This window comes from Indicator indicator, chromosome 13, assembly GCF_027791375.1.
Source record: "Indicator indicator isolate 239-I01 chromosome 13, UM_Iind_1.1, whole genome shotgun sequence".
In the NCBI taxonomy this organism is placed as follows: domain Eukaryota; kingdom Metazoa; phylum Chordata; class Aves; order Piciformes; family Indicatoridae; genus Indicator; species Indicator indicator.
This window is the reverse complement of record NC_072022.1, coordinates 20,114,419-20,139,439: the sequence shown is the minus strand read 5'-3', so window position 1 is coordinate 20,139,439 and position 25,021 is coordinate 20,114,419. Positions and strand designations below refer to the sequence as shown.

Below are 25,021 nucleotides of genomic sequence, written 5' to 3'. Positions count from 1 at the left end.
AAGCTTTTTGCAGTCCCAGCCTCCATACACAAGACCTACTATAAACACTAAATCTTCAGAGAGGGGTAAAAAACCCAAAGGGAGGATCATGCAACTCTGTCAAACATCAGGGTGCTAGGAAGCATAAAGGGTCACATGTTGTGGAAGACAAGAGAAGGTACATTCCCAGAATGGAAATGGAGATCCTCAAAAGGCTAGAGGGGAACCAGATGTAGGACAACTTGACAAAACAGGGGGGACAAACGGCCCTACAGAGATTTGGCTTCACACAGTACTTACTTGCAGAACAGTCACCAGTTTTACAAAGGAAGGAGCCAGCAGAAACTCCCCAGAAGATTATGGGGTGCAATCATCCAAACAAGGAACAGAACATACCTCCTCACCTCCAACCAGCCATATATGATGAAAGGAACCAAAGGGTATCACAAAAGTAGTGATGAAAATACGGTGTCAGACGTCGGTTGCTTCACAGGAGATGGGATGCACTCCTCTTCTATACTGACCCATTCCAGAGACTGAGCACAGGACATCTTACAATAAGAATGGGACATGTACATGGGTACAGCAGGTCTTGTACACATCCCTTGTTCAGAGATGGGCAGCACGTGCAGAGCTTCCTCTCCCTTCTCCGTGGAGGCAGGAGAGAAGAAAGCTGGAACCCTTTACCCATTCTTCTCAAAGATAAGATGTGGAGGACAAAGCTACCAAAATGGATGGCCCTCCCCAAAATGGATGGTAGGAGAACGAAATTGTCCCTGGACCCACTCCCTGGGAAGGGCTGATGGAGGGGGCACTGATCCCGCACCCGCTTGGCACAAAGAACAAGAGGCACCTGCCCCAGGCAGGCATAGTGGGAGATGCTCTGGCCTTTCAAATGGGGAATGACAATCCTGAGTAACAGAGCAGGGAAGTGCCACTTCTATACGGCCCCAAGGTGGGTTGTACTGGGAAACATCCTCTCAGGTGAGCAAACATGGTGAATGGGTTCTCCTCAGATGGTGTGAAGGTCTCCTCCAAGGTGCCTCTGGCAGACATAAGGGTGGCCCCTTTAGAGAAGGGCCATGGGGGATACCACCAGCTTCCCCACAAAGGAATTAGCAGGGGGCAGCTTCCCCCAGAGCTAAATAGGGGAAGGGAAGATGGGAAGCTGTCCCCAAAGACAACACATGGGTACCATCAGTCCAAGAGAAGGTGCATGAAGGCTCTCACCACCTTTCTCTGCCACAGCTGAGGTAACTGGGGGTGCACACGCCCTTGGACTGGGTGCACACCAGGGTGTGTGTACCCCTAGACAGATTACAAGGAATCACCATCCCTGCCGCCCCCGGCAAGGCAGTAGGGGTGGACGATGGATGTGGTGTCGTCGTGGTCGTCCCTGTCCCGCCCCCCCAGACCGGGCACGAGAGGGGCCGCCCGTCCCAAAGGATTCCCCCACATCCCGGGGGTCCCGACGCCCCGCAGTGTGAGGGACGGGTGTCCCCAGGCCGTACTGCGCAGCCCACCCGCCTCGCGGGGCCCTCCCAGCTCCCCGGAGCGGCCCACGCGTGCCCGCTCTCCACGCACAGACACGGGGGCTCCCCGCACCGTCCCCGGCAGGCCGGGCCCGGATCCGCGCTCACCCGAAGTCGTCGTCCATGGACTTGAAGTAGAACTTGTAGTTGGGGCGGTTGAGGAGGCCCTTGAAGTCGCCGAGGGTGACGCGCTCGGCTGGGATCGGCAGCTTCACCAGGTACGGTGTCTCCTGCTCGTCCAGGTGGTAAATGATCTTCGTCTCGGCCGCCGCCATGGCGCCCCTGCCCAGCCACCAGGCCTTCGCCTCCTCCGCCTCCTCCTCCTCCGCCCCCGGCCCGGCGCAGCCCGCGACCCCCGGCGGTCGCCGCCTCGGCCCTGGGCTCGGCCCCCGCCCGGCCTGGCCCCCACCCGCGCCCCAGCCCTGGCCCGGCTGCGGCCTCCCGGCTGCGGCCTCCCCGCGCCCGGTCCCCCCGCGCCCCTTGTTCTCCGGGTCCCAGCGCCGCCCGGCTTCAGAGCGCAAGCTCGGTCTCCGACGGCTCCTCCCCTGCCGCCCGCCCGCCGCCCCGGCCCCGCCGGAACCGGAACCGGCGCCCCGCGGGGCCTCTTCGAGGATCGACACCAAGCCGACACCCGAAGCTGGTACCCCGGGGTGGAGCGAGACCGGGACTCAATGAGCACCCCGTGAGCACGCTCCAGGCTTCCTCGACCCAAACCCCGCCGCTATCCGGACCCGCGCCCTGCCCCAGCTGGATCTCGCACTAATAGGAGCACCCTCCGCAGCTGGAACTGAACCTCTCAGAGCCTTTGCTCCTGCTCCACTCCATCTGGGTGCATGCCTGCCCCGTGACTGCACCTCTCGTCACCTCCTCGGCCATGCACAACCCCACCTGCCGTGGATGGGTTTGGATCTTTACTTATGTCCACATGACCTTACATACAGCCTGGTACTCCCCATGCACCCACGTTCCCAATCCTAGCTCGTGTGCATCCTTATATCCCTCCCAGGCTCCTTACCCCTATCCAGCTTTCATCCCCTCTTAAACCCACTCATGCTGCTTCACACGGTCATTCCCGTGCCACGTGTGTTCCTGCATCCCACAGCCTCCACTGCTTCCCATGTACACACCCCAGGCCTCCCCTTACATCTCTACAGCCCTGGTGCTTTTTTAAATACCTCCCAGCTTTCCTCACGTTACTCATGTGCCTATGTGCTCCTCAAGTACAACTTACAGAACATGAGGCATATCCTGCTCTGTAACCTGTCCTCTCATGTCCAGAACCCTTTGAACTCCACATACTCCATCTCTGATGGCAGCACCACACAGGGACTCTATTGCACTAGGAGAGCATAGTTCCTCCCAATCTGTGGCTCCCCTCTAAACCACTTGTCACCATCCAACAATCATCCCTGATACTCAGGCACTGGACATTGCAGTGTCCCTTCATGTTCCCCAGCTTCATTTCCTCACTGAGCAACGTCTCTCCCCTGCTCTTCATGAGCATCCTCCTTCCCCCATGCATGGCCTCTTTACCTGTGGACGTAGCAGCTCAAATAGCCACTTGGCTGTGTAGTTTCTTCTCCATCCTCTCCCTCCCCAGACATTATCACTCTCTTACCTACAGTCATCAGCACTCTGACCTCAGCCCCTAAGATTTGCCTCTGCTGCAGCAGCCTCACCAGCACCCAAGGAACTGTCTCCATCAGCAGTTTCCTGGAGCTGTGGGTGAGAGCAAAGCTAGGATGCATGGAGCTTGGAAGGGCAAGAACTACCTTGCACCATTCTGGATTAGAAGGAACAAACGTAAAAGGAATAACTACACCATGGGCTCTGCATGGGGCATGCGACAAGATCACCAGCCTCACCTGCTGTAGAAAGAGGAGCCAGAGAGATCTTACAGGAAGCAGAGCCAAGCTCCTCAGGGTGCTGGACAGCCATGAGCTAAAACACCTCCTCCTGCATGAAAGAGTTCTGTAGATGTTGTTAGCAATTATCTGGGCAGCACTGGTAGACTGGGTGAAAAATCTGACATTAAAAAAAAAATTCAAGAGAAGACCTGAGGTAAATTGTAAGAGGCATGAAGCTCTCCCATGTTTCCACATCAGCTCTTGGAAGATTGTCACTTCCTCATGCTTCAAGCTCTGTGGTAAAAGCCAGCATACCTGGAACAAAGAATCTAGGTCAGGAATGGAAAAGTTTAGTAGTTGAAGCTACTTCTTATTGTGTCAACTCTGACTGAGATAACCTAGCTAGATGAAAACATACGTAGTCTTCCCCTGGTAGGTCCACTGTCTTGCCTACCTCCCAGCACAGTTGTGGATGCACCTTAAAGTCTGCATTAAGACACCTTTTTTACCAAGAGGACAGTTTTCTGAAGTGCTGAGCTCCTAAGACAGCATATGCAGCCCAGAGGAGGGGTGCCACACCCCCCAGGGTGGTAGTGGATGAAATCTCATTGCTACAGCTGCCTTATCTCATAGAACTGGCCAAGTGATTGAAGAGAGAAGAGACTCAGTCGATAAATTAACTGCTTGCAGAGATCTTCTGAAGTATGGCTCACTTTTAACAAATGAGGGTTAAAAATACAGAGCCAAATAAATTAGCAGTAGGGGACTGTGCTGAGCTCTCTAGGTCCATGAAGAAGTTTCTGAACAGCCTGTTGGTTTATGTCTACATATAAAAATCACAGCATTGATGGCACTGCTTCGCCTTACAGAGTAAACAGGCTCCCTGCATTTTAGTGCATCTTTCAATAGCCCAAAGCAGAGGTGGAGACACTTGACTTCCACCTTTAAGAAACAGAAAGCTCTTACCTTTTCCTACCTAAAAGGTGCATTATCCTTAACTGACCTTATGGGTTTGATACAGGAACATTAAATGACCTTTGTCCATCCATGTCAGGTGGGAAGTAAGACAAGTTGATTTATTATGGCCTTAGAAAAATTGCATTACTTACTATTTACATTGCTCAAGAGATGGATAGCAAGGATTGTGCAGTCAAGATTGCTCTCCAAAGCACTTCTAGTCTTTCAACCAAATAAAAATCTTGATTGAAAGCATCAAGCCTGTCCTATACTTAAGCAATGCAATTAATTCTCCTTTAAAAAGTATACACCTGCCCATAAAGATGCTGCACCATGCCAGAACTCCACCCTGGAGAACTTCAAGCTTTGTCTCCTTTTTGCTACTCCCTTCTCAGTGCCTATAAAACCACCCCACCATACACACCACTGAGGCTTAAAGGATATTTGGTCAGAGAGCAAAGTTCTCCCCTTGGGTCCAAACAGCTCACACCATGCAGCAGTTGGCTACTGTGGAGCAAAGAAAGAAGGAGGGTGGAAAAAACAAAAGTGGAACTGTTTCTTGGCAAGAAGAATTAAGAGCCTCTGGCAAAGCCGAGCCACTAACAGAACTACATCAAATGAATTTTTAAAGTCATCTTTACATTGTAAAAGAGAAAAAAAAAAATCTTCAACAAGGAACTTTTTAAATGACCAGAAGTCTTACAGCTGGTTTGTAAATGGTTTCACCAAGAGCTTTATAGCTGCCTTTCCCCCTCCCTGCCAGTTATTACTTCCCAGCATCACAAGGGCATGATGCAGTCCCTAACTGCCAACATCCCCACTAATTCTCATGGTGGCAAAGGATAATAGGTTTCAATAGGATTTAACATTTATATTTGCTACGGAATCCCATACAAAACCAAACCTCATCTATTCCACGATTCCAAGTTCACAAGTTTTATAAACTGTTCTCTGCTTCTAACGGTGAGGTCATGAGTTATCACAGAACATTCAAACCAATTCAATGCTCTGATGATTTCCTACCTGCCTATTATGTGCTTAAAAGTCTCTTGAGGAAAAAGCAGCGATGAGTTCTTTAGCTTAGCCATTAACTCAGCTCAGCCGCAAGCCACAACTGGAGAGGTGCGGTTCAAAGTCAAACAAAGTGAACAAGCTGGTAACACCAGGATAGTTTTTATTTGCTCCCTGAATTAAATATTGGCAGATACAGAAAATTCAGATACCACTACTTCCCCAACATTTACAAGACTGAGTTTGCACAACCCTGGCAACTGATAGTGTGAGTGCACAAGATTGCCCTACCTGAACTTCAGTTTTATGTAAGAGGCAGTATCCCTGGTCTCCAGCATCTCACGTTGTCCCCTCACTGACAATTGTGGCACCATAGAATGGCCAAGTAAATATCCTGAGTGGGCAGCTCCAGTGCATTTTCCCCAAAAAAAGGATTAAATCCATCCTTCTGAAGTGGCAGAGGCAAGGTCAGCACATCCAACGAATAACTCACCTATGAACACAAGCTGATTCTTGCTGTGCCTTTTGCTCTGTTCTTTGAGAGCAGGGAAGAACACAGGGCAGCAACACTGTCAAGAAAGCTTGGAGGCCTTACTGCTGCCACACATTGTCTGTGCTGGCAACAAAGTGCCAGAGGCACACTCATTCCCCACTGCATGTCAAGTTGCGCTGCGGCTGCTGAACTTTACAGTGAGTTTGCAGCACTTTCCCTGCTGTCTGAGGGAAAGGAAGCTTTCAAATAAAAGGACATGAAATAAGTAAGCTTGTATAACTGAAGTCATGTGGAAACACAAAGCGCGTGCTGTTGAAGGAAATACCATTCTTTCTCACACTGAAGCAGAACTTAGGAACTTGTTTCCTCCTTAAAGCAGCTGGTGCAGTGCCTGCTGCAGTGCAAAACACCAGTGTAGCTGGTGCAGGAGGAGGAGCCAGGCACCTCTGCTCCCTTTTTGTACAAAAAGAAAGAAACAGACACTTTCCTAAAACATGTCTGTTAAACAGGGTACACACACAAGACAAATCACATCTGAGATGTAGTGATCCATACAGCACTTCGCTGGCCAGTGCACATCCACTGTAAGCTAACCCCCTGCAGGGGAACCAAGCACATATCTCCTGCTCTACAGGAGGGGGAAACACATGGTTTTACCAACTGTGCTGTGTAACCTTGTGTTAGATCCTAGCGTGGCAGATGGCAAGAGATTTTTCCCTTTTGGAAAGATCACAGAAGTGCCTTCTAGTCTGCAAAATGCCTTGGGCATCCTCAGACAAATGCATCTTCTCCAGGAACAGGAACTCCTGAATCCCAGTCTTGCACTCCAGATCCTAATCCACATGCTCCTACTCATCAACCTTGCCAGTGTCTCTTCAGCAGGATTTCTTTTAGCTCCAGAAGCAAGAACTCCAAATAACTTAGTTGTCTGACCATCTTCAACAACCCTCATGGTTATATCTATTGTATGCGTTTGCATCCATTTGCTCCCTTTGTATTAGTAACAAGGCCCTCCCAAAAGATAGTTTATAGCTTATAGTATATCAAATCCAGGCTCCAGAGGGATTCTAGCTGTCACCACCTTACGGTTTTTACACTGGGCTGCATCCATCCAACATAAGGTGCCACTGGGCAAATAAGGGAGGGAGGAAAGTGGCAAAGTTGGGAACACAATGTGATTAACGATGGGATTGTCAGTCACGTCAGTGTCAGGCCCCACATCTACACCGTGCACTGGCGTTGATCTCGCCCTGCCCACTTGGCCCAGAAAGGCAGTGAGAGTGCCTCTTCTCATCCTGAGCCACCATGTCAGTCTTGGTCGCCATCAGACGACTCTTCCTCTGCCTCTTCTAGCCACTGGATAAACTTCTGGAGCTGCAGAAAGAATGAAATGTCATCAGGTAACAAGTCACATGTAACAGACGCTGGGAATGCTCAACAACTACACTGTGTCAGTGAGCGCCACTATCCTGCACAAGAAAGAGAAAGTGTTTCTAAGAGATATGGAAACAGAGGCAGATTGAGGGAAATAAAGACAAGTTTGGATGAAAAACAACTAGGATGCCATGGACAAACCCAGACTGATTAGATTCCCAAGGGAGATTCCTCCAGTCATACAATCCACACGACACTCAAAGAGACAAAGGTCTGAGAGTTTTTCAGAGCTTGAGGGAGAAGAGAGGACAGCTGCACCTCAGCTAAGACATGTTAGGAAATCTCTACTGGGAAAACACTACTCCCTGAGAAATTGCTATAAAGAAGGCAGTTAATTTTAACTGGGCTCAAATCACCAGCTAAAAGCACTGCTGACCTACACAAAAAGCTGACTTTGCAGAGGTTTTAAACAAAGTTGGAGTTCTTTAGAGATGGCTTTCTTCCCCTGCTCCTCTTCCAGATCCAGGGAGGAGGACTGAGCCAAAGTGCAACACAAAGTTCTGCCTGATGGACGACAGAAGTTTATATGCTCCTTGAAACACAAGCCAAACGAAACCACTCAGCACAGCAAAGGCTTAGAAATATATGCGAAGGGACTGGTGAGCCAGGAATGAAAGCTTCAAAGGAACTGCATGGGGCCAGCACACAGGGCATTGGCCTAAAGCCCATTTCAAATGGGCATTGGCTTCGAGAAGTTGTCCTGCTACTCCAGAAAGTGCTGGCCTCGTGCTACAGAGCCCACTAACAACAATCTCCCTCTCCTACTACTTCCATTTCTCTTCCAAACAGGATGATTATGGGCAGAACACACAGAAATGTCTGTTCTGGAGAACAAAGTTGTGTTGCTCAGTGTTCAATGCGCTGGTGCATTACTGGCCTACCATGTAATGGCAGCTGCTCCACAGAGGTGACAGTGGCAGCAAGCTTCATGCCAAGCTGTTGTCTCCCTCATTCTCCCCCTGCCCTCTTCAAACACCTTTGAGATTTACCTGCTGGTTTTTACGAAGCTGCTTTCCCTTGTCAGATGTGTCCCGCAAAGAGAACCAATTGAGAATTACATCTTCTTCCAGAATTTCCAGCTGGTAAAATGTCATCAACACCTGCATCAATTAGGAAAGAGCAACAGGACTCTCTATAAAGTCTTTTTAGGGCTAGCTCACATCCAAGCACAAAGTTTGCGTGTAACCTGTGCCTCCCAGCTCCATCTTCAACAAAATGCACTCAGTCTACTACATTTTGGGTTTATTGTTAAAAGTAAGTGTGCTTCCCCTACCAAGCTTTATATTCCTGACTGTAAGATGCTATGACACTTAAAAGTTCAAGCCCCATCAGCTTCACCTCTGGGGATGCAGGGTAGAATTGAGAATTGTGGGCAACAAAGGGCCACAGAGAATAAGAGTTCAAGAAGTTAAGTTCTCTTTTTAAAATGTCCCAAACCCCATCCTCAAAGCAACTCCTATGCAAGCCCACATGTGCAGAGAATAGCATGAACCTATCCAGTCCTGCCCTATACTCCCTCATCCTGCCAATTCTCTCTTAAAAGTCTTATGGCAGGTGTCAAAGCAACTGGTCATTCATCAGCTCAAACTCCTGCCCAGTGCAGCAAGGGTAAGATGCAATCATGCTTCCACAGGGTGCCTTTGTGCTCAAGCAGAGCAGGCACTTTGCAGTTGGTCTCCTTGCAGCAGAGCACTGACAAAGCTGGCTGCCAACTCCAAGTATAATGTGTCACTTCAATTCCCAGCCTCCAGGGAGACCCAGGCCCCTAGAACAATGGACACATGCCAAACAATTGCTGTAATTCAAGGACATTTTTGCTCACCAAACTGAAGGCTTCTGGCTCCAGTCCTAAATGCTTTGCCACGAGCCAGAAGGACTGGTAGCAGAAGTTAGGATTACTTGTTCTTGAGGAACCAAGAGTTAAGCTCTTCCAAAAGTGACAGGGGCTTTCTGAGGCACTGCTAAAGGAAAGACTTGTGGTTCAAGCCAAATGCTCTCAGTGTAAAAGGCAGAAAGAAAGCAGGGACAAAATATTTGTGAAGGAGGGTGAGAAGAAATATACTGAAAACTCTTCAGAAATAGGGAGATAGGTAATAAGGCACATAGCAGCTCCCCTTTACTTCCATTTCATAAGTAGCTCTGCCCAAATGAGAAATCCCACTTTATTCCCAGCTGTCCTTGTTTTGTACTCTAAGATAGGACAACCCTGTGAAGAGACACAGGAAGTAAAGCTCTTCCTAAAGCAAGCCTCTGGCCTCACCTCTTCCAGCATCACACAACAAGGGCATCTGGGTTAGGAGCTGAAAATAATAGCTCCCTTAAGGCTACAAGCTGGTAACTAATACTCACCTTCAGCTGTGCTCCCTCCCAGGCACACAAGCAGACATCGAGTTGTGAGGTTTTTTTAAGTAGTTGTTAGAGATGGATTTTTCTACACACCCTCTCCACTGAGACCCCCAAATACTCTCCTCTAAAGCAGACAAGATGAGGATGCAAACAGGATGCATTTCACCATTAATCCAGCAAAAACAGGTCCTCAGGGTTCCGAGTGGATACTCACTTTAGCTATGGATGTGCAGAGACTGTCATGTTCCAGGAAGAATTCCTCAATGGCAAATAAGGCATTCAAGTGATCTGACGCCCGTTTTATGTAGTTCTTAAACAATGGGGTCCAGTTCTTCAACAGCTGCAGGGGAAAAAAACCACACAGGAGCTCCTCAGCTATGACATGGATGTGTGCTCTCAGCCCCGCTTCTCAGCTGTGTTGCACTACAGAACTGACCCAGGGAAGCATTTTAAGAAACCATTCAGCTGACCCCTTAATATTTGCCCCACTTTGTCCACAAAACAGATGCTATTAAGTCTCACATATGCAGACAGGAATCTGGTTTGACTAGGCAGCTTTCTTGGTTTTGCCTCTCTGGATGGAATGCTAGATTATCACAATAAATGTGTTTAATGGAGTCTGGTACTCAAAGAAAATCACTTCACAGCAGATGCACAAGGAGAGGTACATAATTGCTACACAAACCTTCCTCCCATAGAGCAGCTGACATTTCAGTGGAACTTTCTTTTGAAACACCAGAGAAAATAAGAAAGGAAAAAGGTAGTGCCAGGATAATTACCAGCTGAGTAGAAGCAGACAGTGCAAAATAGCCATCCCTACAACAGAGAGTGCAGTAGAGCAGCCCCTAAGTGCACACCTCTGCTGTGTGCCTATAACCTTGTTTGAATCCAGCAGTGTGCTGCGGGGAATGGGAAGGATGAAGGGCAAGAAACTGATCTCAGTTCTCTCCTTCAAGGCTTATTTTTTAACAAAGTCTTTAGGTTAATGATTTTGGTGCTTCCTCTTCAAACTGTCTTTGTCAGATCCCCCCACAGCTCTCTCACTTGTATATATCTGGATTGCAAACGGCAGGGCAAGCTCTGCAAAGCAGCACACATTGACTCAAATCTGGGACAGAGGTAATAAAGATAGATCCCTGTCCATAACAGGTATCAGAACTAGGAGGAGGCAGAAAAATTCCTCGTTGGCTACATCATGGCCATACTATCCTACAAAAACATTGCAGGAAATTAAATCAGAATTCTACGTCTTTTTAAATTGATTAATTCGACAGCAGGCATTCCTGCAGCTACACCCTTGGCACGCCCCTACAGAGGCTGTGTTACTGTGCCTTCAACACAGCCTCTTTACAAAGCACATCTGGTCTGTTTTGAAAGGGAAACAGATAACTCTCAGGGGCTTGGGGAGTGATGAAGAAGCTCTGAGTCATCTACACTTAGGGTTAATCAACATTATTCTGTCCAGGACAACTGTTAAGAGCTAGTAGCTCTGCCAGAGGGAGAATTCCAGGACACACAGTGGAGCTAAAACCCAGGCTTTTGTGGACTATCAAAGATAGCCTGGTACTAGGAAACAGTGCTCAGCTTTTCCACAGTACTATACTCCATCACCTCTTCAGACACATTTGCTGTGCAACTGCTCTGGAATTTGCATGCCTCAAGAAAAAACAAAGAAGGGGATTAGAACAAACAAATAAACATCTGTATAAATAGTACATGGACCAGCTTAGGGAGCAACAGTAACAGCACAGAATGATCCTAATCATCATGGTATCACAACAAAAATACTGAGGGTTGCATGGCGTATTTCCAGAAAGCATTTTAGCCCTTAGCAAAATGCTTAATCCTAAACACTCTTCCCTCTTCTACAACCATCTCCTGCATTCTTATTAAACTTTGGAATTATTCACCTCAAATGTAAAAAAACCTACCAGCAAGTTCCTTCCAGGCTAAGAAATATTTTGTAATACCTTTCAGTGAATGCCTTTAAATCATAAGCAGGCACAAGAAAACAAAACATACCATCTCAGGTCAAGAACATGCAATGTACTGCAGGTAACTGGTGCTAACGGGGAAAGTGGAGCTCAGTCCCACATAAAGGCCCTCTCAAAAACAAGTCTATGAGCCTGTATAAAGAGAGAGGCTGTTTTGGGAGTTTGATGAAAGTATAAACTGGGCAATTAGAAGCTTGCAATTATTTTATACTAAACAGAAGACTGAAAAAACATGAAAGATACCTGACAAAGAGCCCTACAAACAAAATTATAACTTTTCAGGCTTTGACTAAACTTGAGTAACTCCTCAAAAGAATCTACAGTATGGAGAAAGCAATTCTCTGACAGGTTGATTCATTTTCCATCAGGTATGGCCAACTTAGCCTTAAAAGAGGTTTGTGATCTGCTTTTCTTTTGTCAGAAGATCAGTCTGGACACCAGGCCTATTTTACCCTTACCTCCAGCACTGAAAACCATCATGAAGCAAGTGCAAAGCACAAGGGAAAAAGCTCTAATTCTAGCCTGTTACATTGTAAGAGCATCTGTCCTGACCACTATAAATTGTTTCAGTGATAGCAGAGACCAAATTGGTCCCTGAATAAGAGAATCCCTGTGATGTTCACTTGCCTAGGAAAGAGTACAGCTCCCTAACAGACACCTGAAGAGGTGCACCACATGGGGCAGCAGTGCAGACCATGGGCAGCTCAGCAAACTTCACTGCTATACTGCCCCCCCAGCTCTCTTTAGACATCCTCACCTATATAACTTTCTTTGATGCTGCTTCAGTGACAACAGACACACAGTGTTCAGTTTATCAGGAGCTTCAGCCACGTTTTGCTCAAGTCATGTCTGCAGTTGTAGGACAGGTCTGGCTTTCTGCCCCATCTCTGCTTTACAACTTGTGCAAGAGCTGAACAAGATGTTGGACATTCATTGAACTGGGTAACTGTTTCTCAAGCCTCTGTGTTTCATCTGAAAAATTCCCATGGGCATATCCTTTTCTGAAAGCTTGTTTCCAAAAATTACTGCAACACTTAAGAGCCTCATGCTCACAGGCCAGCACTTCAGAGCACATACCATGGTTTCAAGTCAAACCATACATCATAACTAAGGCATTTCCATAGTTTCCCCTCCTGAGCTGTCTGGGACCACTCTACCATCACTCCTACACAATTAACCCATCTCCCTTCAGCATCTTTTTGTCAGAATTGAGCCACAGAGAGAGTGAGGAACAAAACACAGTTCTGTAAAGTTCAGTGACTTCTGCTATTCACCACCCTCAGAACACAAGTATCCCCATCTCCTACAAAACAAGTTTGCCATGTGTAAAGCAGCAGGAGATCTCAGCCTAAAACAGCTACTGAGTGAGGCAGTTTCAGCTGCACAGCTACACAGTTCAGCCACATGCTGCTTCAAGTCCAACACCTGCTCTAATGTTCTGTTCAGTCTTCCTTCTTCAATTCTCTTTTCCTAAGACACGACATACTATTCGAGAAAAATATTCTGGAAAAATGAACAAAAGTAAGCAGAACTTGAACAGAGTGAACAGCAAAATCTCACTAAGCCATCTGATGAACTGAGCAGTTCACATGGGATCCTGTATCTTCCCTCAGAAGACAACGTCATGGCTTTGCATTTGGCTGGCAAAAAAATTGGCACCAATTAGAGTATGCAGACAAGACCTTGGAAAGGACCCCACTGGGAGAGGAGTGCTCCCTGCTGCTGTGGGGACAGGGCTTATGATGGGTTGGAACTGGGTTCTTGGAATGCAAGCCTGTAAAGATGTCTCTAACAGTTATCCTTTTTTTGTTTTGTTTTTCCCCTCTTTCCTACAAGTGATGCATTTCTACTGTCACATACTGAAAACAGAACCACAGGTACTGAGGTAGAGCTCCTCACATCTATAGACTCAGCTGAGTTTCATCAAGCAGGTACAACAGTTTCAGTCCATTTCTACTTCTATAGAAGACAAAGATCCTAAGACAATGTCTCAAGTGGCTTCAGGCTTAATCAAAATGAATTTTCAGCCAAGAACTACCTGGGGCATCCAGATCTACACTCTAGGAAAGAAGCCCAAAGAAGAACTAAGTAGAGCAGGACTCACAGGAAGTAATGCTGAGAAATAGCTCTGGGAGTCCAAGTTTACATCCAGCTGCTGTAGAGGGAACTCCAGGATCACTTTACTGAGCACCTGCATCATCTCCTTCAGGCCAATGTTATATGCATACCTGTGAGGAAAGAGGCAAACCCCCCAAAATTTCACACTATCATATCTCTGCAGACTGCAGCTCTTCAGAGACAGAGCAGAAATTTTGATTTTCATCTTCCAGACTCCTTCTTTGTTTGGGTTTTGGAATGTACAGGCAATAAAACCACCTTACATTGCAGCAGACCCTGCACAAGGTCACAAGTCCTGAAAATCTGCTGTCACAGTGGAACGAATGCCTGCAGGGACAGCACACTCACTTTTACTAGAGTGCTGCAGAAATACTGTTGTGCAAAAGAAGGGAAACAGGTTTGTATTTGAGAAACAGCAGGTAAAAGCCACTTTGATTACATGTTCCAGGCGTGCTGCTGTAGAAACAGAGTGGACAAGCCCCAGCGCAGCACAGCCCCAGCTGCAGGCAGCTGGCTGAATGTTGCAATGCACAGAGCAGCAGCCCCTGCAGGAACTTAGAGGCAGCCTGTGCCAAGAACTGGCTCACTCGCTTCAGTCCACAGTTACTTAATAGCAATTCAATCTCTTGTTACAGAATCGGGGCAGGAAAAGCCTTAACCACCAAGGATGCTACAGATGCAGCTGGTGCTCTCCATCAACTCCTGTCATCATTCAGTCATCATCTCTAACCTGCATTTCTCATGCTCTGTACTGTTAAGGCTAATTAAGAAACAAACATGGGTATGCACATGCTTGTCCTTTTCGTTCTAGATCTGCTGACAAACCCAACTGTTTAGCATAAGGGACAGGATCCCTAAGGGAACACTCACTTGAGGGAGTTGATTTCCAGAACCAAGTTGTCACAAGAAATGTTTTCTTCTTCACCCCTCTGTAATGTACCCAGAACCTCATTCTGGAAAACTAAGAAAAGAAAGGACAAGTAGTTAAATATGAGAAGGAAAAGCACAGATTCTTCAAACTGCTCATTACTGAAGAAACTATGCCCTTAACAAAGGAAGAATTCTGACACAGATATCTATTTGTTCTCTGTGAGATGGCACAAACCCATATCAACTATACTTGTAAAGAGTGGAATGTAATTCAAATAAAGGAGACAACCTGCTAGGTATCAGTTGATCTATCCACATAAACCAGTACAAAGCTATTTACCTCTGCAAACTTTCAGAGCAGAGTTTCTATTATACTTTTATAATGTAGCCTTTTCTATTCACAAACTTCATCTCCCCCTAACTAAAGATGTGAATTCAAACCTGAAATTTATTGTTGTAATTTCCTTTGGATAGATATTTTCATGTGAAAAAGTTTTTGTTTGCTTGGTTTTTTTCCAGTTAATCTTGAACCCCTTTCAAATACAGGTAGGCTTAACACAACAAAAAAGAACACCAAAATGCATCTGCCAAACAAGGCAGCTCCTACTATGACATTTAATTCTCCAGCACAATCACAGCAATAAGCTGTCCACACAGGGAAATTCTTCTGGACCTTCACCCAATCTCTGAGGCAACGACACTGCCATTTAAAAAGATAACTTGGAAAGGTCACTTTCATAAAGGCCCAGTGATCAAGAGTGACAAAGATGATCTTTGTCTAGCTTCTAATCCTTGGCTGCCTTGAGTTAACACAACAGCAATTCAAGGAACAGTAAAGAAGTCTGTAGACAATGAAAGAGATGAGGTCAGGAAACAAACGTATTCTAGACATCCACGATTTTTTCAATATACCTAGAGAAAGCAACATGCATTTCACACTCTGCATTATTGACAGACTCCCCATGCCTCTTAACAGCCCATCTCTCACCTTTGATGTCATCTAGCTGAGGGGATGCTGCCCGACTGTCTGGCTCCTCAGAGCCCATGCTCAGGTCGCTGTCTGACTCGCTCTCTTCCTCTGAATGTATTGTTGGGCCTGATGCAGAAGGGAAGATGCAGATCAACACTCAAAAGCCACAGCTGCCATATGCTTGAGGAACTAGGTCCTCCAGAGACTTTCCAGCTGAGTCAGCAACTATCTGTCCTTACAAGGAAATTTCTATTTGTAGGTCTGTATGATTAGATTCCTCCCCCTACTCTGCCCTAGGAAGACCTCACCTGGAATACTGCATCCAATTTTGGGCTCCCCAGTTCAGGAGGGACAGGGATCTACTCGAGAGAGTCCAACAGAGGGCTATGAGGATGATTAAGGGACTGGAGCACTGCCTTATGAGGAAACGCTGAGAGACCTGGGGCTGCTTAGTCTGGAGAAGACTGAGAGGGGTTTTAATAAGTGTTTATAAATATCTGAGGGCTGGCGGTCAAGAGGGAGGGAACAGGCTCTTCTCACTTGCACCAAGTGATAGGACAAGGCACAATGGATATAAGCTAAGCACAGGAAGTTCCACCTCAACATGAGGAGTTACTTCTTTACTGTAAAGGTCACGGAGCACTGGAACAGGGTCCCCAGAGAGGTTGTGGAGTCTCCCTCTCTGGAGACTTTCAAGCCCTTTCTGGATGTGTTCTCGCATGACCCTCACTAGATCGTATGTTTATATGGTCCTTCTCCTGCAGGGGGGTTGGACTCGATGTTCAGAGGCCCCTTCCAACCCCTAAGATCCTGTGATCTGTGATTTGCTGCAGAGGGAACACTGCAGCTGGCACTAGGATAATGGGACTTTAAGACTCCACAGGCGGACAACAAAGGACAGGAACAGAAGCAAATGCATTTTGCACAGGCTGCTGACTCACAATGGAGCAATGTCAGCAGACACTGACACTGTCAGGAAGAAAGCCAGAAGTACCAGGAGTAGCCAAAGCATATTCCCTCTAAGGGAAGGGCTGCTACTCTGTAATGCACCACTTGCAGCACAGACAGCTGTGTGTTAGCGTAAGTCAAAGACAAAATAAATGTCTTCACAGAGAACAGGAAGAGAGAATCTGGTCCACCACCTGCTTTCACCCCTCACCTTGCCTCAACACACATAAGTTTCCTGGAGCCAGTCTGCTTCATGAAATCCAAGTCTTACTCTAGACATAATTACCAGTGTCCCACTCAGCCAGTTTCTCTGACACAGGTCTGTCTGCCCATCCTCAGGTGACTACACTAAACTCTTCCTCACCCCATAGGCTTTGTCTCTGCTCTTCATCCTCTTCATTCTTGTCATCCGCTTTCCAGAGGTAGCCTCTGCCCTCTGAGCCTACATCCTTTTTATTGTAACCTGAAAAAGAAGCAGCAATTAGGAGGTAGATGCACTGGACCTGCTTACAGGCACACCTGAAACAGACTGGTATAACCTGCTTATTACTGCCCCCAAATACCCTTCAACAAGAGCTGAGATTCGTGCAGATTATGCATAAAGATTTCAGCTCTTATCACTTGCCTTGACAAGTGAATGACTTGCCCCTAGAGGAGCAACACTCAATAGACCATGTTTAGATCCCTCAACAAAATCAGACTGGCAGAAAACAGCATTTCACAAGGACAAAGTCCTTGGATACAGTCCAGGTACAAGGACATGGATCCTGCAACCTGCCTGGTACAGCACATCTCTTCCACCTTCAGCTTATTGTCTCCTGCAAGGCTCCTGCTCTAAGAAAAATGAAAAATAGCCCAGTCTCTGAAAATTTTACCACTGGGGTACTGAGATATACCTCCCTGCCCAACCAGAGCTGAACATCCTTGCTTGCTTTACTGAAAACACACATTACAAGCTGAATGCAGTACTAAGCTCCAGCCCAGCACTGCAGAGTCTAGAATGGGGGAGAGAAAGACCTCAAAAGATCATGGAAGGCAAAGCCCTTTGCATAGCCTGAGTGCACAGAGCCAGAGACTGTCATACCTTTCAGCTTCACTTTGCTTTCCTCCTTGTTCACACCAGAGTCATCACTGAACTGGTCATCATCCTCTTCCTCCTCATCTGGTGGGTGCAGAGAGATCACTGTGCCCTCAGAAAGAGTGATGCTAGGACCTACTACCACCTGCAAACATATACAACATTTCTTAATAAAGAAATACCCTGATTGCATCCTTGTACCCCCAGGCACAGCTGCTCCACAGAAGCTTTCTACCAACAAGTAAGGAAAGAAACGTGTTACAATGAGGGTGGTGAAACACTGGAGAAAGCTGCCCAGAGAGGAGACAGATGCCTCATTCCTGGGAAATATTCAAGGATGGGTTGGACAGGGCTCTAAGCAACGTGATCTAGTTAAAGATGTTCACAGCTCACTACAGGGAGATTGGACTACATGGCCTTTAAAGGTACTTTCCAAGCCAAAACATTCTATGATTCCTATTATAACCGAAGACACAGCCCTGCTGGATCACATCCCAGACTATCCCAGCCAAACAAAAGAAAGAAAAATGTGGGAGCAATAGCACATCTCCCACCTCTGCAAAAAGCTTTGGAACATCTCCAGCACACTCTAGTAACCTCTCAAGAAAGGCAGAAAGCAGAATAGATATAAATACAGCTCACCTGAGAAGAGAGGACACAGCGGGGCTTTAGCTTTACTTCCTCCTTCACTTCAGCTTCATCACAGACAACAGAATGGCAGATATGCACATTATCTGCTATGTGTACTCTGTCCCAGAGAAAAGCTCCATCCAAATTGACTTTATCACCTGTTACAGGTCATCAAGCACAAATATGTTGAACAAGGCAGTTTGCTGCTTTCATACAATGCTGAGTCCACTAGAAAGCATCTTGCTGAATCCCACTGCCCTTAATGCATGATGAATGCTAGATCCAAGGTAAAAACAGGGCTTAGAGGCTTATGGCCACTTCTTACTAAAAGCTAAAAGACAAGTTTACTCTCTACAGAGACTTAGTAAGTTGACAGTACCCACTGACACCTTGGCTTTACGTAAGTACAGCCAGATTGCAGAAAAATTCCAGCCAAGACTAGGAAGAGGGTGTACCAGGCAGCTCACCAAAGCAGAGACAGATGTCCCTCATTGGTAGAATGGGGCATAGAATAGTTGGTGTGCAATACCTCTATATCAGTAACGGTCATGCATTCTCTATTGCTGAAGTACACATGAAGCACCTTCTACCTTTCAGCATCATTATGGTACCCTGAACACTGATCTACTTCCTTCATTGGAAAACCAAGCTCTTCTCCTTTCTTCCCATCAAAAGTCAATTGGTATTCACCTATCATCTTCTCTCAGAGCCAAATACACTTCACAAACTAAACCCCAACAACCCACACCCTTGCCTGGCTAGACCTGCACTCACCTATCCGACAGTTCTGCCCAATAATGCTGTTGGTTATGGAGCAGTCGCTGCCGATGACGGTTCCCTGCCCGATGAGCACATTCTCCTGCAGCACGCTGCCGTGGCCGAGGCTGACGTCCACCCCTCGGTAGATGTTGTGTTTAGAGTGGGTGTAACTCTGATTCTTGTCATCAGTGAAGTTCATCTCTGGAGTCAGAGGATAAACCCAGCGCCGGATGATGTCAGAGCACACAGCTTCATACATCAGCAGGTTGCATATGTGGGCACCATATTCTTCTGTCGTTACATGCATGTGGATCTGGTTCCCCAGGACCTGGAGACAGGCAGGAGTGTGTCAGGAGATTCTCTAATGCAAGGGGCTACAATCTCCCTTGTAGCAACCCACTCCTCACCTCCTCATTTACCAAGAGACCACGCACAAAGTCATCCCGTGTCTGGTAGTCAAAATTGTCTGTGAACAGCTCAGCCACCTGCCAAGAATAAAATACAAGGAAATAACCTAGTTAACAGAAATCATTGCCAGGGAAGCCAGACAACTGATGGCTGTTCAGTAGTTCTCAGGCACAAAGTTATGCAGTACAGGATAGTGATGCTCTTGCCTGGAATATAACTGATTCCTTCAGCTGGGAGTGTTGGCCTTCCCAGTTCCTTCTCTGAATAGAGACTATGAACTGATTCTGGTTTGCAGGCAGGGCTAAGCATTGCTTTAGCACCTCCAAGCAATCCAACTGTCTCACTTTGTAGTTTCACTACCCAAGAAAAGTTGCAGAGCAGCTTTTTCAGATGTGGAAGAAATGTTAGTGAACCTAGGCTGGAGCAACCCCTGTGGTAGCAGCTTGCAAGAACTGATACTTTACCATAGCACAGCCATCACCACTGCTCCATAGATGTTACTGTACTCAAAGTGAAATTGCTTATTTTCCAGAACTGTGCCACATCAACCAGTCTACCAAAGCATCCACTGTCTAGTTTTGCTGAAACTTGAGCAGCAGATGCCAGATGCAGATTGAGCACCCACACAGTCCACAGAGCAACACCACAAGATGACTTAGGCTCTCACTTCAGTCACTAAACACAGCTGGGAGTTCTCCCTTCCAAACATAGTATACTCAAGCCACATGCACCCCCTGCAAACCAAGGGGACAAAAAAGGTGGTGCAAATTGAATTTTGGATTCTCAGAAGGGCAGAGCTCACCTGAGGAGAGCAGATGCTGATATGACAATCCAACAAGTCATGGCGCACCTCAACATTCTCGATAGAGTTCTGAAACAAACTCTGAAAGAGGGAAAAATTCAGATGCTAGAAGTGCTTCACGTAGTACTGAGCCTCACAAGCCCTCTGCAAGTCAGGGACAGTATTGATTCAATTATTAAACTGGCTGAAGTTCTGAATATCAGAGAAATCTACACTGAGACACAAGCTTAGCAGGCACAGCCTGGTGACACACACTGCTGGATGTCAGTCAGCAGAGGCTGCTCTCGTCCCTACACAGTGCAGCTCTCCAAGCTTGTACTTCTAACAATCACTCTTCCTCCAGGAAGCTCCTTACCTTAGTCACGGGGAGTTACTGTACAAAGAACACTAAGAAAGCAAAATACAATGTTCATAGCTTCCATACTCCCTGTAGATTTTTACAGCTGTGGGTTCTTTTTCCTGTCGGGTTTCCTACAGCGATTTGTGCTTTCGATTGAACATAAAAAATAACCTGCTGATTAGGGGATGAAAATGCTGTATGATCACAGTCTTAGCTCTGAGTTGAAAACAGGAGAGGGTCCATCTCTATGACTTTTAAAGCAAGTACTGCTTACAGACTCTAACAGAGCATTTACCACATTGCTAGGTGCAGAGTACAAGCAGAGGTGATGGGAATTACCACCCCCTTCCACATTCTGTTATTTCACCCTGTGCCACTTCAAAATGGTTTGTGTACCATCGTGGCACATGAATCCCAAATTCTGAACTCCCTTGTTTCACATGGAGAAAAGGAATTCAGTACATGCAAAAGCTGGACTGCCAGAAGTACATCTGCCACAGCTTCAAACTCTAAAATAAATCCCAAGCGTGTGTCCCAGCACAATTCCACCAAGCCTCAAACAATGGTTAAAGCTAAAAAAGAGGCAGTTTACCAAGTCACTTCATATCATCGTCTGTTCCTCAAAAAAAAAAGCAGCAATCACAGTTCCCCAGCCCTTACTGAAGGAGGGCCTCCTCCTTGACCTGGGCTACTTGACAACCACTGCCCTTTTCTACTTGCCAGGTACCAGACGCACCATAGGAAAGCGGAAGCGTTTCAGCCCCTGGGTTCTCTGGTAGTGAAGGACACGGTTTGTGGCACTGTCCATAGCAATAATAATGTCATCCTCTTTGCACCTGGCATGGTGACCAGGGGAAGACTCCTTGAATATCATCGTCATCACTGAAACGTTCTTCTCCATCTTACGACGCAACCTGAAAAAAGAGAGGCAGAACATTAAAATCACTCTTCAGAGAGGTAAAGCCCAGAGCCTCTGCACATCTGGCAAGCATACACTCTGTCAACACCTACTTGTGCTCTTCCAGGGCTCTGGAAATATTGAAATTGGACACAACATCTCCGGTGACGAGAATAAAGTCAGAACGAACAAGGGACTTGGCATCAACATCTCGCAGCACATCACCAAGGGAGCGGTATAGGTCAGAAGTCACAAAGCGCACCGTGTTGGGAGAGGTGTGGCGGCACCACTTGGATTTTCTGGAAGGAGGAAAACACATGAGGAACAAACATCTCTCCTATGGAGGAAGGCTGAGAGAACTGGGGCTGTTTAACCTGGAGAAGAGAAAGCTGAGAGGGGATCTTAACAACGTCTACAAATATCTGAATGGTGGGTGTCAAGATGAACATGCCAGCTCTCTTTTCAGTGCCTAGTGCTAGAACAAGGAACAATGGGTAGAAACTAGAACATGGGAGGTTCCACCTCAACACAAGGAGACGCTTCTTGAAAGTGAGGGTGACAGAGCACTGGAACAGGCAGCTCATAGAGGTTGTGGGGACTCCTTTTCCGGAGACTTTCAAAACCAGGCTGCATGCATTCCTGTGTGGCCTGCCCTAGATGATCCTGCTTTGGCAGGGGGGCTGGACTTGATCTCTAGATCCAACCCCTAATGTTCCGTGATATTCCTACAGAGAACACACTAAGACACAGTGCCTCAGCACACATCCCATCTGTAAGTGAACACAAGAGGAATCCTACCACAATGAGGCTAATATTGATAGGAAGAGCTGTGCTCACACACACAGCAAGTGAGCCACAACAGAGAGTCAGATTTTGAGACCGCAGCTTATGGAAACTTCGGAAAGCCAGCTCCACCATGAGCCAAGTTTTGACAAAGAAGGAAAAGTTACACAAAACCCCAGGGTTTTTTTTTTTTTTTTTTTTCTCTGAAAGGAGTACCTCCAGCAGGGAAAAGACTGCATGCTTTGCTTTAACTTGCAAACCTGCAGCATGCAGAGGCAAAGGTGTTGAGAGAGATGCTTCTGTGCTGCACAGCACACCAGGGTAGGGCACAATGCAAAGGGCAGTACTCTAATTTACACAGCTACCCAGAGGAAAGCTTTGCTTTTAGACAGGAAAAGTTAAATGCCAGTACAAATACAGTCTCAAGGCACTAAACCCTTCCAATACACTGTACAACTACACTCCTTCATAGAAACGGTGTTTTTTGAGATGTGCTAGGAGTCAACTGAGAAAAGGAATCTCTTGCACACAGTTTTCATCAGAAGGATCAGTGAAACCTTTGAGGCTTGTTGGAAGACAGAAGACTCCTTCCATGATAAAGCTAAAAAGAAGAAGAGATTCTTACTGTAAATGCTCTTTTATTTCAGCTGACTTCCAACAGCAGAAGACAAAGGTTTCCTCCACTCCAGTTGCTGTTAGGAACTCCAAGGTATAGTCAATCATGGCCACATTCGCCATAGGTAAAAGAGCCTAAAAAAAAACAACCCAAAACCAAAAAAACATAGAGAAGCTGAACAAACACTCTGTACTTCAACATCAGCAACAGCCCCAAACAACCTGGGGATATAATAGCATGGCTAGTACTAGAAAAAAACCCACTTTTATCAAAACATTTAGAGTTGATTTAAACAGCAAGAGCAAGTTTCTGATCATCTATAGGGGTAGATGCTAATTCAGAGAGGAAAGCACAAAAAACCAAAACCAAAAAAAATCCATAAAGTTATCACACACAAAACTCTTCAAGAAGACTCAGATAAATGAAAGACTGGGGGAAAAAAATTAAATCCCAGAGTGCTGATTCCCTGACTCAGGCTTTAACTGTTTCAAGAAAAACCTGTCAGACACGAATGATGAAGCCACAGGAATATGAGTGTCCAGAATTAAACAAGGGGGAAAAACAATAATCTAAAGTGAAGTGAAGTCTGTTGACTTGAGATTCAAGCCACATTTTTAACCCAAGTTACTGATTTACAACTGAGTGATCTCACACTATTCTTTAATTCATTTTTGGTGCTGTTTTCTTTCAGGCCTAAGCTTGCATGTACAATTGTGGCCATCACAAACATTTACTCAGCAAACGAGGTAAGATAATTGTTCAGACCTAAATTATCTATAAGTGCTCTTTCCTTTAACATACAGTCTTCAGTTAATTAAAGTGCTTTTTTCCCCCATCCATTTTTCTGGAGGTGTTATTTTACCCCTCGCTGCTGGCGCAGATAAAGACTTTGTTTCTTTCCTCTGTCAGAAACAAGCCTGCCCCAAACTGCTGCTGCTCCTACATCAGCGACAGACAGAAAGCAAACAGCACTGTCTGCCTTGCCATATGGACAAGCAAACGGCACCAGCGCAGCAATTAGATCCTCGCTGCCTCTCCAGCGAGGAATACAAACTGTTACCAGCAAGAGTTGGTCAGAGATGGGGTCTGCACGAGCGCCGGGTGGAGGGGCCGAGCGGCACCCCAAGACCTGCCAGGCGCAGCTGGGGGGGACTCGCCTCCTCCTGATCCAGTCCCGGTCTTTACCGGCGGGACACGCCGCGACCCCAAGCCCGACCACTGCCTTCCGTCAGAGGGCTGCTCGCTCCATCCCTCCAGGGACTCGGAGAGTCGGGGCAGGTGGCCCCAGAGGAACCAGCCTGGGACAGGGGGCAGCAGGCAGGGGATATTTCTTACCCGTGGTCGGTCCTTGGAAATAGGGAAGAAGCGGCGGTTGAAGCTATCGGCGACCAGCACGGCCTGAAGCGGGGGCGGCGGCTCCTCCTGCGGGTCGGGCCCACGGGCAGCCCCCGCGCCAGCCCCCCGCCTCGCGCTGCCGCGGGCCGCCATCTCCTCACGCTGCCTCAGCTACCCCTTCCGCTTCCGGGATAGCGCCGGAAGCAGCGACGGGAAGGCGGCGGGGACAGAACGCGTTCATGGGCTGGCAGCAGCCGCGGCCGCAGAATCATAGAGTCGTTTTGGTTGGAAAAGGTCTTTACGACCATCGAGTCCAATCATTAACCCAGCACAGCCAAATCTACAGCTAAACCATATCTCTAAGCATCACATCTACACAGCCTTCCAATCCCTTCTGGTGATGGTGACTGCAGCCTGTTCCACAGCTTGACAACCCTTCTGGCAAAGATCGTTCACCAGCTTCACTGCCCTTCTTTAGACACACTCCCGCAAGGAGCGTGAGCCATCAGTCCAGCAGAAGGCAGGGCAGTAAGCACAGGCAGACACAGGGCAGCTCCAGGAAGGCTGCAGGAGCTCCTCATTGCCTCCTCAGGCTTTCTCCCCATCTGTCAGCAGCTGCGTGGAGGAGATCCATCATCGCCAAATGGATCTTCCTCAAGAAAAGTTGTGGGAATAAGTCACTTGTGCAGGCTGTGGCAGTGCTTCTTGCCTGTGCCTCAGGAGCAGGGGAGAGGTGTTTTCACTAGCATCCCCTGAGGAAGGAGAGGGTGGAGAGCAAGCACTGTTCCCCACCATTACAGGGCATGGCCAGGATCCAGGGGAGGCAAGTGGAAAGCCTCTGTATCCTACACATAGTCATTTCCCAGATGACCT

The 25,021-nt window shown here is 47.1% G+C and overlaps 2 protein-coding genes across 2 annotated transcripts in view; both read right to left on the bottom strand.

The window, feature by feature from the left end:
* Positions 1–1,786, bottom strand: part of DVL3 (dishevelled segment polarity protein 3) — a 31,445-nt gene extending 29,659 nt beyond the window's left edge. Inside the window, exon 1 of the mRNA XM_054385937.1 lies at positions 1,620–1,786. Coding sequence (XP_054241912.1) covers positions 1,620–1,786 — 167 coding nt within the window. The remainder of the gene's footprint in view (positions 1–1,619) is intronic.
* A 3,702-nt stretch (positions 1,787–5,488) lies between these two features.
* On the bottom strand, positions 5,489–24,301 carry EIF2B5 (eukaryotic translation initiation factor 2B subunit epsilon). Its single transcript, XM_054385800.1, has 16 exons — positions 24,149–24,301; positions 22,823–22,947; positions 21,528–21,713; positions 21,253–21,430; positions 20,177–20,257; positions 19,374–19,451; positions 18,982–19,294; positions 18,220–18,365; positions 17,584–17,722; positions 16,864–16,962; positions 15,570–15,677; positions 14,582–14,672; positions 13,698–13,821; positions 9,814–9,939; positions 8,243–8,353; positions 5,489–7,193 (listed from the first exon to the last, which is right to left on the bottom strand). The coding sequence occupies exons 1-16, from the start codon at positions 24,299–24,301 to the stop codon at positions 7,128–7,130; spliced, it is 2,124 nt and encodes a 707-aa protein (XP_054241775.1). The 3' UTR covers positions 5,489–7,127.
* Positions 24,302–25,021: the final 720 nt, after the last annotated feature.